Raw genomic sequence first — 14,856 nt, forward strand, 5'->3', positions numbered from 1 at the left:
AGCATAATTTACTACACTTATTCCAAACATCCAGATTACTGGACATTACAATTGATCTCAAAGATTGTGTACGTAGAAATCCCTTTTGTATTATTCCCTTTTTTACAAAGGACCTTCTATGCAGACAAGCATACAAACATTTCTGAAATAAATACAGGATCATTCAGAAACAGGGTTTGATTTGACTTTGAGGCAGGGAGTGTCTATCTCGCCAGCTGCCGTGTTTGTTTTTGTTCATGACAAGATAAAAAAAGAAAACATTATATTACATGATAAATAATAATAATAATAAACTAATACACAGGCTGAGTTCTGTAGAAACACATAGTTGAGTGCGTTGACATACCTGCTTTTATAGACCCACAGTCCCTGCAGCAGGACCTGAACAAGAATACTGTCAAAGCTTCGAGCTTCATAAAGAAACCTTCATTCCACACATTCTTTCAGATCTCTGATGAACGTGTCACTAATAAACTATGAGGATTACATAACATGAGCTTAAGAATGTCTCACAAGAACACTGTGGAGTGATGGAGCACCATCAGAAAGAACAAACACAACAAGCAAACAAAAAAATGCCCAATAATGACAAACTCCAAGACTATCCATAATCTTGTAGACTACACTACAATGTTATGTTCCCGGGTTTTGTGGAATCAGCAGGTTTCAAAGTATGTGTATGCTTTGGGTGGTGAATTATAAATAAAGTTGATAAATATTGTCAAATATAGTTACAATCTATATTTGACTGCATTTAGTCACAGGAGAATTAGTGAGGTCAGGTACTGATGTTGGATAATAAGGATCACTCCAAGGTTAATGGATGAAGCTCCATCATGTTCTTGTGAATGTTCTTTAACACATGTTAAACAATCATCAAAGTTTATTTCTAAAAATTACTGAAAAAAAAGACAATTATATGACAGATAATTACTATATTTTAATTATGCATATGGTTAAAATAAGAGCTAAATTTCTATAAGTTTTCATTTGGAAAAAACTTTTTTTTTTAAATTGCTTACACAAATAACAGTTATATACTATTGAGGAAACACTACACAGTAATAAATAACGTAGCAATGCATGATAATAAACAAGGTGATGAATGTATCTCTATTTAGAGCCTTCTCCAATAAATGAAACTCAATGAGCTCACATTGTTACCGAACAAGTGCTTTATTTCCATACTGTAATATAGCTGCTGTGATCTCACATCTGTACATATGCATAAACAAACAAATGAACAAACACAAACATTCAAGGCATTAATGAACATATATAAAATGTACAAAGTTATGCAAGCTTGTTTGAATTCATGATGTGTAATAAACAATGAAGGTTTAAGCGCAGAAATGAACAGACGTACATTTGAAGACTGCAAGTGCTACGCGAACATTATTTACAAACATGTACCAAACATTTACTCCTTTCGAAAAGAAAGGTGGTTGCATTACATGAGCAAGATTACAGAAATTAATGAGAATCTATACAATATTTATAGTTTTATGTTTCAAATGATACATTTATACTTTTATTAATGTGTACTCAGTCCACCACCTCACAAAAAAAGTAACACGCGCACACATGCACACATAAACGCAAGCATACTTGCACACAGTTTTCCCTCTGTTGCCTCAGAATGCAAATACAAAAAGACAAATCTATCTGCCTATATTAAAAAAGACCAATGTCCTGCTGTTAAACCGGAGTTGAGATTAAACATGTATTTTTTTCTGAGAGCACTGTTACAGATTATTCCAGTTGAATGTTTGCTCTCTGCCTCCGACGTTAACCCGATCCGGTGTCGTTTGCAAAGAAAAGACGAAGACAAAATATGGCAGGACTTCTGATGGTTGTTTAACTTTGCTACTCCAGGATAGCTTGAGATCCAAGCAGTGCTAATTGTATCCAACAACAACCATATGGTCCTCCATAGAGACCCATTTCAATCTCCAGTAAAGCCTGCAATGTTTAACATTCTGGAGAATGTGAAGGTAAAGAGTGAGAATTTTGCACAAGTATCACATTTATTTTTTATTCTGGCATAGAATAGCAATAGTGGCCAACTGGCTAGCTCACTGGCTTGCTATCCAGAAATTAGAGTGCAGTAATGAAAATCACACTGAGATGACACCAACGTACTCTTAGCAGGTTCCCACTCAGCCGTAACAAACCATAACCACAAAAAAGAAACCCAAACCCCCTTATTTCAAAGCTACATGTGGCAGGTGCTTGTTTAAGCTACATAGTTTAATGTTTAGATTGGGGAAACTGCAGCAACTGATCAAATATAGTGGATGTGGTTTAACACTCAATACAAAACTCTGTTCTGTTTTCACCTTATTACCATCAGCTACATTCACAGTGTGAATAAAAAACAAGTTACCTACAAAGTTTTGCAGATACAAAGACATCTGAAATGTTTTAAAGCTATAAGCATCTGTCTGAGCCAGTCTGTTCCAAGATGTGAGGCTGAAGGATGAGAAGCAAGCTGGATGTTCCCTTTTGTTCTAGTAGGATGACCCATTAAGGATCATTTCATTTATTTTGAGAGGGTTGGAGGGGGGGGTGGCTACAAAAGGCTCTGGTGCCATTGTTTCCAGAGGATGACAGTGGCTGTCTCTCGCTGGTGTGGGAACAGAATAATCGCTGAGTCTTCAATATGGCTATTCCATCCTCTGCTGGACTCACAGAGGTCAAAAGTGCATAGACAGCTACATGATTTCTCCTCTCAATGTGGAGGTTGTTTAGCATGCTCCCGTTCCGGACATAGTGCTGCGTCGAAAGGCAAAGGGAATCAATATGTTCCGTTTAGGAGGGGCGAATTGTCCTCAGGGATCTGATAGATGCGTGGAACAGAGTTTGGAGCTTAGCTGCTGGAAGAAAGGCCCTTTTTCGTGCTGGGTGGGGGGGTATTTTGGTGGGTTTCTTCTCCTTACATGCGCAAACAAGTCTCAGTCCATGTTTGGCCATGGAAGCCTGAGAAAACTCGAAGAAGATCAAGGTGCTCTCATCACAGGCCTCCATGGTCTGGAGATATAAGCCAATGTCCATCAACACCAAAATGAATCCCTGAACCTCAATGCAACCATGCAATTAGTCTAAACATTTACAAAAGAGCGTAAAAATGTCTCAAAGCTTCATCACTACTACCTGATTTGAAAATAATAAACAGAATAATGCATTAATGTGTTAATAATGACTGACATTCTTCTGTATATGAGTAAGACACAGAATAGTTCAGGCACGTTGTGAGATTTGGAAAGCATAGTATAAACAGGTACCTATTTAGAAATAGTAAAATGCTACATTCTTTTAGAGGCAGACAACTGAACTAAACCACTAGATTATAAGTCAAAGTTAAAGGGAGCCAGCTAGTAGATGCGACCTCATCAGGGCTTCAAGCCCTACTCAGCCACTTAAAGCCACGGTGGCCAGCTACGGGTCTTTGACTATGCAATCCTGAGGTAAAGAGGTCCTTTGCACAAACATCCCAAAACAAGAACACAAAGGTCAAAAAAGTCTGATATTGGAATGTCCTTATAGTAAGAATGGGCTGCTAGCTATACAAAGATTTCCAGTGCAGCAGCACATTTCCAGAACCTCTCATAGACCTCTACAGAATCTGCTATAGAGTCCTACAGAATCTTCTTTAGACTTCTACTGAGGTTTTGCTTGGTCCATGTAAGGCAGAGCTGCTCATGCGCTTTCCTGCACACCCAGGTGTCACAATCCAGACACCAGCGTTATCAGCATCTTTTGGGGTCAAATACTGAATGATGGCCAGAGGGAGACTCTTAAACTGAAGACAAAGTAGGTAACTGAACAAACTGCTTGGCCTTTGTGTTCATTAAGGTTTCCCCACATTCTCTAAGTGGCATTCAGGCCAGGTTGGATGGTGGTGCAGGTCCAGGAATGGGCAGCTCAGAAACAGACTCTTCTGGCCATGCTCAGAGCTGTAAATCCATACATAGATTTTGTAGAGTGTTTAGTGGAGTTACACCAACAGAAAGATGACCTAGACAGAGGTTGATTGCTGGATATAATTTTCTTACTATAGAGAAAGCCTTCATATCTTGGCCCATGCTCACTTTTCTCACTAATATCAAGGGAAGGGCTTATTAGTCCTACGCTGTGATTAGTATGGTGTAGTGGGCAGCACTACCTGGGTTCGATTCCCCACTCAGGCAACCACACCACTCTATAGAAAAAAAGAGTCCTTAGGTAAGACTCATAATTCTACATTTACCTATGGATTGGATAAAAACAAATGTAGTTGTTTTTGCCCACATTTATCCCCAGTGAGTACTTACAGCCTCCTGGCCATGAATGGCAGTGGTCTGCTACAAAGGTTCTCAGTCCTGGTCCTGGAGTACCACTGCTCTAAATGTTCTAGAGCTTTGCCTGCTCTAAGTTTACTTCAGAAGGGCACGTTAATTAGTTCATTGGTTGGATCAGGGGAAGCTAAAATGAAACTCCAGGAATACTGGATTAAGAACCTCTTACCTAGAAGAAAGCAGAGGTGTCTCCAGGGGGCATACGGCTAGAGCAGGGAATGAGATTCATCGACTCTGGGCATGACCAGAAATCTGACGCATGATCAACGAGGCAAGAGCTCAGACTCACTCACTACTTCATATGAATGAATGATCATACCAGGTTAATAAACAGAGAAGTCGTGCCTATGAAGAAATCCCTTTTAAATGATGGAGGCTTGCTGCTTTAACACATTACTTATCAAAGCTGAAAGCAGCAGAGCCAAACAACAGTTAAGTAAGAGAAAAAGCACTGCAGTGAGATGATTAATTAATTCTGGGAAATGTAAAGACAGGCACAATGTTGAGCATACGTCAGAGAGATGTATATTGCTTCCATCCAGCATTATTATCAATACATAATGGCTTATTAATCAGGCAACTTTCTTAGCTCATCGCTTTGGAGATCAGAAGGGGGATCGAAGAAAAGATCAAAAAGGGGATAGAAGAATAATTATTATGAATCCTTAGTAGAAAAGACCAGAAGAAACAGCTTTGTTTTGGCATTACAGTTCAGAGCAAAGAGATAGCACACATCATGGCTACAATCAGACTGTGTTGCATAAGTGTGAAGGCAGTAGTATTTGACAAAGGGCCAGTCAGTGAATCAGTAAAACATACAGAAATGCAGGAGCCTCTGAGCTCCATCCTCTTCTGTGAAACCACGGCAACCTCTCCACTCCGTACCTAATGGGTGAACATGTCGCAAGTCGTGCTACCAGCTCAGCACTGGATGAATGTGGAAGCTTGTTCCAAATGATAAAAAAAAGGACAAAAATGAAACATGAGATTTTACACGTACTAAACACATATGGAAGAAAGAGTTGCCGCAGAGGCACAGAGCTGTGCGTCTGTTTGTGGAGCTCATGGTGCAGCTGTTAAGAGTGTCCACTTCTGGGGCTTGTCCAGGTCGTGGCCTGTCTCTAGTGGATGGGGTTGATGTCTGTGCGGTGATTGGGCGCCGTGCTGGAGGTGGTGATGGTGTTGTGCTGGATGACCTGCTGCTGGGTCACAGGAGTGGGACTTCCTGCCGGACTGCTCTCTGGACCTGAGAAACAGCAGGATATATTAGTTATTACATTATGTCCATGTGTGCACATGTATGTGTATGATCACCACGGGTGTAAATCCTGAGCTCACAACATAATAAAATAAACAAATGATAATAATAATTTCCTCTAATTAGAAAATCGTTAGTTTGGTCCAGTCCAGAATTCTATGCTTACACATACAAAAAAGCCAAGACCACCTTTTTCGTGATTTGGAGTTACCTCTTCCAGGATTCAATTTCAATGTGCTACACTGTTAAAGTTGCAGCAGAAAACCTCCGCATTTTGCACTATGCTGTAAACACGTGATAACATTGGCTCATGGTCACAGACGGCATTGCTGGGATTCAAACTCACAAACTCACAATGATGGGAGTGAATCTTTAGACACTTGCACGGCTCAGGAGTGTACTCCTGGTGTACGTGTTATTTTAATGTTATTTTAATGATACTGACTGTTATTCTATGTGGTATTTCTGCAAACTGACACTGAAATAAACATTTGTTGTGAATGATCTGTTTTATAACTGAATACACTCTCAAAAGTAGAGGGGACAAAAAGTGTTCTTTGCTCAAAGCCACAGAAGTACCACACTTAGTTCCCAAAAAAACCCTTTGAATGTACAGTATGATTCTTCAGACAACTATATTGTTAAAGGGGATCTGCTAGCCTTTTTTAAATTCAAAGAACCTCGACATAATGTAAAGGTTCTAGGAGGAACCCTTAAATTGTTATAAAAGTCACTTAAAAAGGAAGCCTTTGTGGTTCCTTTTGTAAAAATGTAGCTGTGCAAGTTTATTGTTACTCACTATGTTAACACATGAAAAATAAACAAATTTATATAGACAGCAATTAGCTGTAATAGCTCTTCAGTGGTAAATGTGCTAACATGTGATTTGTCCAAATGAATGTACAGAAACATTTGAAGGAGTAGCTGAATAACATCAGCAGCAGTGTAAGCACATAAACACCACTCGTCCAGAAAACTTTATTCTATGAACAGATTTTTATTTATTTGTATTTAATGGGTTGGCTGTCATCTGTAAAATTTAATAATTAAATAATACATCCTATTAAACCCTGTTTAATTTTTAACTATTGTGACATATTGGAGAAATCAATGTTGTTTTTGAGCCATACACGGATAATTTATATGCGCTTCCTAAGTAATGTAGAAAAACAAAATTACAAATGAATACTGATAATTAACAGCAACTGACAGCAAAATTAACAGCAAAATGCTTTTTACGTTTACATTATATTACTGTATTCCACAGTATGAACTGTCCTTTTCTGTATTTTCACATTCACTTTCACATATTATTAAAAAACAGCAAAATTCATATTAAATTTTTGACTTTGTGTATCACTGGAACGATATGATTTTGTTGAACTGCTTAATTTAAGGGTGTTTAGTCTGTCTAAATCAATCAAATACATTACAGATTAAATAGCTTATATGGAAAGAAATATATTTAAATCCAAAGTATCGGTGGGATTCTTTAGTGGATTCTTCTTAATACTGGTGGGATAATGATACATCCCTTGGGAAATCTAAGCCTATTAGGGCTGCCATGGTTTAAAAAATGAGACGTCAGTGAGAGTTCCCTTCACAGTAAATGCCAAACCATCATATCTAAGCAACACTGACTTTGTGTACCTTTGCCTTAAAATAGCCGTAGTTTCTTATATTTCTGTTTTTTCTTTCTGCGCAGACTGCAGACGTAATGGGGTCTTTCCCAGATTGAGAAAAATAGCATGTTATTCCATTCAGAATAAAAGCAGGGAGGGGTTGCCTGCATACATGAGGAAATGTCACTAGTATCCATATCACTGGGTGCGTCCCTGCATGTGCATGTGTCTGTACCAAAAATAGACTCAACAATATACATCACCCATTAAGTAGTGTCCCCTCTGGCCAAGTGTGAGTGTGTCTGAGAGGTGCTGGACTCACTGAGGTAACCTTGCGACTCTTTCTGCATGGCCGTGATGGGACAGTCTTTGTGGGTCAGAAGAAGCTGCTTGAGCTGGGTCACCTCGTTCTTCAGCATGGTCACCTCATTCTGCCAAAAACATGAACATCAAAAGCCACTTCAGACATCTCTCGCACTCTTCAGAAAGGACATTTAAGGACATCTGTTATAAAGAGTGTGCTGGTGTGTTAGGTACAGATATACTACAGCATATTGCAAAAAGGAGATATGTACTTGTTTATTCATATACATCACAGTTTAAGAAATTAAATTTTTTGTATTTTATATACAATAATAATAGTTATACAATGTGCATTTAAGCATTACAAACAAAACATACTTTATTTGTATCTATAATAAATGATTTGTTCACATGATTTCTTCGTCAAGTTTTCTGCTTTGAGATTTGATCTCCACTCTCAGTCACTTTAGATTCATCTTTAGCTCTGTTCATTATTCTGGACACATCTAAGTTTTATTTTCATTTAGTCTTTTATAGCTTCCCAGTGACTTATGAATTATTTTAAACCTGTGAAATTACACAGGACTTGCATATTAGAATCATTTAATACATTTATCTGCAACCTAATCGGTTATTAAAAACAATGATTTCAAACTTTTGAACAGTAGTGTACAGCAATAAAATCCCATCTGCATCTATTAGTGGATATTCATCACACGTGCACAGTACATCCATATCAAAGAAAAATAAATAAGTAAATAAATTAATATATTAAAATTTTGCCACAAAATGTATTAAGAAATTCTCAGCCTACCGCATACTGCACCTGTAGATACATGAAATCTAAAATAATGATTGTCTTGCACTTACTAGAAAAGCTTTAACATTTTCCCACGATAATCATCATAAACAAAGTCTAGAAAATGAAATTCTGTGGGTGGCTAGCAAAGTTCACAGCAGACACACATAAAAAGCCAGACTGTCTGTAGTTATGAGTCTCATTACAAAACCTCATAATGAGCATACAGAACACTGGCTGCAATTACGGCTGCGGCCAGCGCCGGCGTCTTATCAAGCAAAAAATCTGAGTATCTGACGTTCAAGAACATCTTTAGTGGTTGGATTATGAAGACACAGAACCACTTCAGGGATCTTTGGCTGAAAGAAATCCTCCGTTTGACAGCCGCCACATATTGGAGAGCCGGTGTACAGTGAATACTTTGTGAAAACCAAAGCAAGCCTAAACAATGGACTTCTATGGGAGTGCCAGGGTGTTTGGGAACGTATTTTTGTCACACCCCACTCAACTATGCAGAGATGAAGGAAAACAAACAACTTAAACATGTTTTTTTCATATTGTCTGTGGAAACTTTAGATAACAAAGAATAACAAGCACGAGGATGGTGTTGTGAAGACAGCAAGTGAGAAAAAAGAGCATAGTGACTCAAGAGTTGACTCTTATGAGTGGTTATCTTAGTTGGAGGGGAGTTCAACAATGGTCATTTTTTCCCCAGGAAGTAGTGTTGACTAGCATGTGGAAGGGATTTTCTAACCAAGCAGTAAGATCCTGTCATGGCCTCATTAATCCTCCTCACTCCCCTAAGGTGTATATATGCCATGTCTTACATTTTGTTGAATTATTTCTCAATTGTGGCTCATTAAAACAAGGGGAGACATTGTGTTGAAAGTGTGAATTCTAACTTTCAATTAGTATCACATTTGTGTACCTATGTAGAAAAGAGAAGATGTTTTGAATTGGACATGTTACTGGTGTGCATACAATCTTGTTTTGTGAGAGGAAAATATACAATTTTACCAAGTAATTTTTTTGTCATTTTTTGACATCAAAACAACATCAAAAATGAAGATTCAAATCTGTTAGTACAGAATATAAACCAAATGTATTTTTACAAATCATAATAATGAATGACATTCTAATTGAAGAGGACCAAAGCATAAATATCAATGGATTAATATTTCTTGCAGTTTGAACCAAAGTTGACCTCATGCTAAACCAACTATTTTTTTTTCTTTTTGCAAATTCCAAATAAAAAGTACACTTGTGCTAAATGTTCAACTGTAAACAGAATTGTATCTGGCTATTGTGTCACAGCCTCTGTAGCGTACTGACTTGGATTCCATGGTGTGTGGTTTTACAGCTCTACAAACTTCATTCTCTGCAGCAACTGGTCGCTCTAGTAGCCCAGCAGGCCTTGGTTAGCCTGTGCCCTGTCCTCTTCTAGACCCGGCCCTGTCTAAGATCCATCTGCACTTTGTCTACAGTAGCTTCAGCTGTTATCTAACTTCAGCAGCATTTATGGGCTACTTCCCCACACTAATACGTTGTGGAATACAAGGGCTTAGCGGAATTCACTGGGGAGATTTCAGCAAGAATGGTGTTCTCAGTGAAGTGCACTTGAAGGCTTTCCAGCTGAGGGTGAACAGAAGAATGTAGGTTATTAGTTCCCAGTGCTGGGGTAGTACCCCTACCCTGATTATTGTGGTGTTTACCCAGTTCAAACACACCTGATCCAACAAATCAGCTACTTAACCCTCTTACCTACCTGACACCTCATCAACATTACATCAAATAACTTTGGCTTTGCACCCTTTAACTCATAGTAATAAAAGAAGTACCATGTTGCCATTATTGCGGGATTCACTGCAATGCAGTAGTTTCTAAGTGAATGTCACTCACATTTCGAATGGAATTCTGATTGAAAGTTTTTGTTTTTACTGATTAGTTTTATTAGGGTAAGTAGGGTATGCGTGTTTGTTCAAAAAAGTGTAACACAAATAAAAATCAAAATTCACAGTTTAGACCAAGTTCTCTACATAACAAAATTAAACCAAGTTCTCTACATAACAAAATAAATACAACAACAGTAATATCACTATTAAAGCAAAATAGTAGATTAAAAGAGACACTACAAAAAACACTACAAAAACAACTTGTATGTGGCATCCAAAAGCTCTGCCACCACTGGTCAAACTACATGTTTTGTTGATTTTTTAAGCGAAAGTAAGTTAACACACCCTTTACATGAATACACTTACATTTAATGCACAGTTACTGTTTATTTGTATATAACATATGTAAAAAGTAAAATGTAAAATGCCTTTGTGCAAAAATTATGTAAAGTGTAGTTAAGTGAAGTGCAAAAGTTATTGCACATTTTATATTTTATGTTTTATTTTTCCCATTTTTCACATTTTTCCCAAATGCCATATTTAAGAGTGTTCTCCATAGAGAATGTGTTAACTTCTTTTCACTCAGAAAATCAACAGAACATTTTAACTGGGGCTGTTCAACTGTTCACATGGGTGCATACAACTGTACTGTAGGACCAGCATTGGAAAGCATTGCTATATATGAAGCAGGTAGCAGGTGTACCTGTAGCTGCATGTTGGTCTGGGTGAGCTCCTCAGCTTTCTTCTCCAGAGACATCACCCATACTTTCCTCTTCTGCCTGCAACGTGTAGCGGCTGCACGGTTCCTCTCCAGGAACTTCCTCCGTCGCTCATCAGGGTCCTCGTCCACCACCCGCCTGCGCCGACCCCCACTGGGTGGCGGAGACTGCAGAGTCTGTGTTGGCTGCATTTGCTGCGCAGCTGGGGATAACTGTAAAATAATAATAACAGAGACATATAAGAATATATAGAGAATATAAGAATCTTCTTCAGAGACAAATCAGAATTAAAATCAGATCTACTACTATCTAATCTACGGTGTAAGAACTAATTGTTATACTGGCATAAACACTTCCATTTAAAGGTATGGAAATAATTTTTATATTAATAATTTTATTATTTTTCATACAGTTATGTTTTATTTTGATTATTTGTATTTTAAGAGCAACACAAACTTATTTAAAATACTAAATAATAAACAATATACTGTAATGTCCATTTGCAATAACAATAATAAATAATAATAATAATAATAATAATAATGATGGTAATGTTGACATTATGCTGTGTAGATGCTCACCTTGCCTTTAACTAACATTCAACTAAATATCTATTACAATACATTTGAACTTTAAGTTGGACGTAATGCATTCCTGACCATAAGACTGTTTCTGATTCACCAGACATTAACTCTTAATGCCATATAACGGTCTCAGTCTTACAATCTTCTGTAACTCTGTACATCATTCTATAAACATCTAAAATGTCTGTAAAAAGAATTTCACAGCTTCCTATTAATTATTAATTATATAACCCAGGGAGTGAAGTTACACCAGACGTTTTGGAATTTTAGAATAGTTATCTGCAACTAAATTACCTTAAATTACTAAAAACATTAAAGACTTTTCAACAGTAAAATACATAACAAACGTAACAGCAAGATTGATTAAATATTCTTGTTTCTTGTATGAGTAAAACAAATTCTCTTTATATGATAAAACCAGCCATCCATCACCACAATTCCATCACTCTGTACCAGACATCCTGGCAGCCGGCCCATCGAGTGTAGCAAATCCCCCCCAGCCCCTGACTTCTGCAGACGGGCCACCCCACTCTCAGCCAACGGCGGCCTGTCTGGGAGGTTCCTTTAAAACAACATCTGCTCTGTTCATGTGCCCCCTCGGCCCTGTGATGGACGCGTGCATATGAGCAACAGTCTCATTTACAGGCTGCCCCGCCCTCATAAAGAGGTGTCACGCCTCACTTTTCCACCGGCCAGCTCCACTCACACTAACACCCTCAGACATCCGGTGAAACAGGCCTGCTAGCAGTGCAACATGGCCACAAAAAAGACTCTTTGACGTGGACCTGGCAGTGGCTGGTACTTGCAGTCTTCAGATCATTGCAGGTTGTGTTAGGGTGATGGAAAATGCAGCGGCTTTGATGGGTAGTGTGGATACAGGGCCACTTGTTTGGTTTAATAATATGCTACAGGCAGAACTTCTGAATCACAAAGACATGGACTGAGGTGGAAAGTTCCGCAAACAGATCAGCACAGGGGTCAAGACCTGAAATTCTTTCATTTTTCTTACAGTTATGCTTAAAAACATCAAAAATGTTTCCCATGGCATGAAATTTGAACCGGAATTATATTTAAAAAAATTAATCTATCAGGTGCTAGTTTGCATATGACTGATCTCTAAATCATCAAAGTCTTTTTACATCCCCTTTCTTTGTGAAACAAATGCTACTGTCTACTGCCTTTTAAACTAGGATATTTATATACATGTTACATATTTTAGTTAATGCATTAACCAACAATTTCCCCAGTTACATCTTTACCAAGAAGGCAAGTGGTGTTTAGCTCAGTCACATTTTCCCCATGTGTCTTCTGTGCTGTGTACCTGAGAGGCAGCGGAGTGCATGGGTGGGTGAGGGGAGGTCTGGTGCCCATGTGCGTGGTGGAGGTGACCCGGGTGAGAGTTGTGGTGCCCGTGGCTCTGTGGGTGGTGGTGGCCACTCTGGGCGTGGCTGTGGTGGTGGGCGTGGTGCGGATAGCCATGGGGAGGAGCCTGCATGTGCTGGTGAGGGTGCGAGTGCAGGTGGTGGTGGCCCTGCTCCTGTCGCGATGACATCATCTCCATCATGTGACCCATCGTGTTCATGTTGCCATTGGCGATGGGGCCCGGATGGTGAGCCAAAGCAGCTTTCAGTCTCTTTAGGGAAAGTAGAGAAAACATTAGGATTAGTGGTGGGAGTTTATCACAATACTTAAGCCACAAATCAAATGTGACTTTTAGACATTTGTGATATGCTTACGATATGACATATTGTGATTTATTACTTCTGATTGCAAGTTATTCTCAAAAGAAAACATTCTGTTTTATCTAACTAAGTATATACATTGTTCATCTCACTTCAAGTTTTTGAGTGAAGAAATATAGACAAGCATTCATAATAATAATAATAATAATAATAATAATAATAATAATAAAGTACAAATCTAAAATAATGCTTAAGTATCATAATGAAGTACAATTACTTAGTAAAATAAGTATTTTCCACCTCTAGTGATACCCAGTGACTCGTATTAGTATGCTTTAAAGGTATTCCTGATCCTTCTTTGACAGGATATTACACCCAACTCTCCCGATCTATTATACACTACGCTATCCAATCATTCTTAATAATGATATCATTGACAGTAGACTTAGTTCCACCAGAATAAAGACAAAATGTTTTTTTCAGTGCCATCTTGTGGAGCAAAAAAACAATTTAGGATTAACATACATAAAAATATGATCTAAATGATAAAATATCAATAGTGCCTCCATGGATTGATGCTATTTTTAAACTCAAAATATGGCATAATTATGTCATGTTGGTTTTTTCTCCCATTTCTTATTTAGGCTGGAAAACATCTCCTGTTTGGCTTTGTTTATTGTGTCTGATTCATAGCAAATACTGAGAATAATTTCTCTCTAATCAAAAGCACCTTTTGTCAGAATGCTATAAGGCTGCACCTGAGCTGCTACACATAAACCTCTGTTTTTTATTGAAGCGTGACCAAAACAACCTTCACAGCTGCCAGAGGGTGCAACCATGACTCATGATAGGCGAATAAATAGGACTCTTCTTCCCGTTTAAATGCACATAAAACTGAGGATAAAATACGGCTGTAATTCTTCAGTTGAGTCGCTCCCTAATATTTATACTCAAAGCCACGCTAATACACATGCTCTTCGCTGCTATTTACACTGCTTCTTACATGCGCATAAACACACTCTTCCACTATCTGTCGTCACTCTCTCAGAAGGCCATCCCGGCAGGGCCCTGTTCAGTGCATGCTCTGGCACTGACGGGCCCCTGTGGGCCGTACACCACTTCCCCTCTGTCTCTTTTTTGTTGCTTTAGCCGTGTGGTCTACTTAAGAGAGTGCTCTGCTCTTGAGTTGTAAGTCAAAGTGTCTGTGTTCGGTGTGTGTTTACCTGCCTGCGCTCTCTCTCCCTGAGCTGTTTTTCTGGGCAGCTCTATAAGACAACCGAGGACTATTAACGAACCCACAAACCCAGTGATGCACTGCCAAAACGTGGCCGCTAGTGTGATCTGCTTGACAGCAAATGGAGGCAAAACAAAAAAAAAAAAGCGCATCTATGTCCATGCTCGTTTGCTTAGACTTTTAGTCTTGTGCTGGAAATAACAGTATTTTTAGACTGTGTTGAGACTACAGGAGTGCATACAGTATTTCCATTTAGACTGCACAGGTAAAGTCGGTTTAACAGAAAAATAGATTTGAGACCCACTAAAAAACAGAGTAAAAAGAAACTAAGAAAAACAGAAATGTAAACGTGTTCTTTTTTGTTTAAGTAAGACAACAAAGATGGCCTATAATCATAATAACAGCAAAAGTAAAACAGGAAATCCA

At 38.4% G+C, this 14,856-nt stretch overlaps 1 protein-coding gene across 1 annotated transcript in view; it reads right to left on the minus strand.

Moving 5' to 3' along the window:
• Window positions 1–1,160: 1,160 nt before the first annotated feature.
• The window catches only part of creb5b (cAMP responsive element binding protein 5b), a 79,150-nt gene continuing 65,454 nt past the window's right edge, over window positions 1,161–14,856 (minus strand). Inside the window, exons 8-11 of the mRNA XM_036582977.1 lie at window positions 12,836–13,147; window positions 10,915–11,142; window positions 7,540–7,648; window positions 1,161–5,583 (exon numbers count right to left, since the gene is read on the minus strand). Coding sequence (XP_036438870.1) covers window positions 5,459–5,583; window positions 7,540–7,648; window positions 10,915–11,142; window positions 12,836–13,147 — 774 coding nt within the window. The 3' untranslated portion in view covers window positions 1,161–5,458. The remainder of the gene's footprint in view (window positions 5,584–7,539; window positions 7,649–10,914; window positions 11,143–12,835; window positions 13,148–14,856) is intronic.

The sequence above is a fragment of the Colossoma macropomum genome, unplaced genomic scaffold (assembly GCF_904425465.1).
Source record: "Colossoma macropomum unplaced genomic scaffold, Colossoma_macropomum, whole genome shotgun sequence".
Lineage (NCBI taxonomy): Eukaryota > Metazoa > Chordata > Actinopteri > Characiformes > Serrasalmidae > Colossoma > Colossoma macropomum.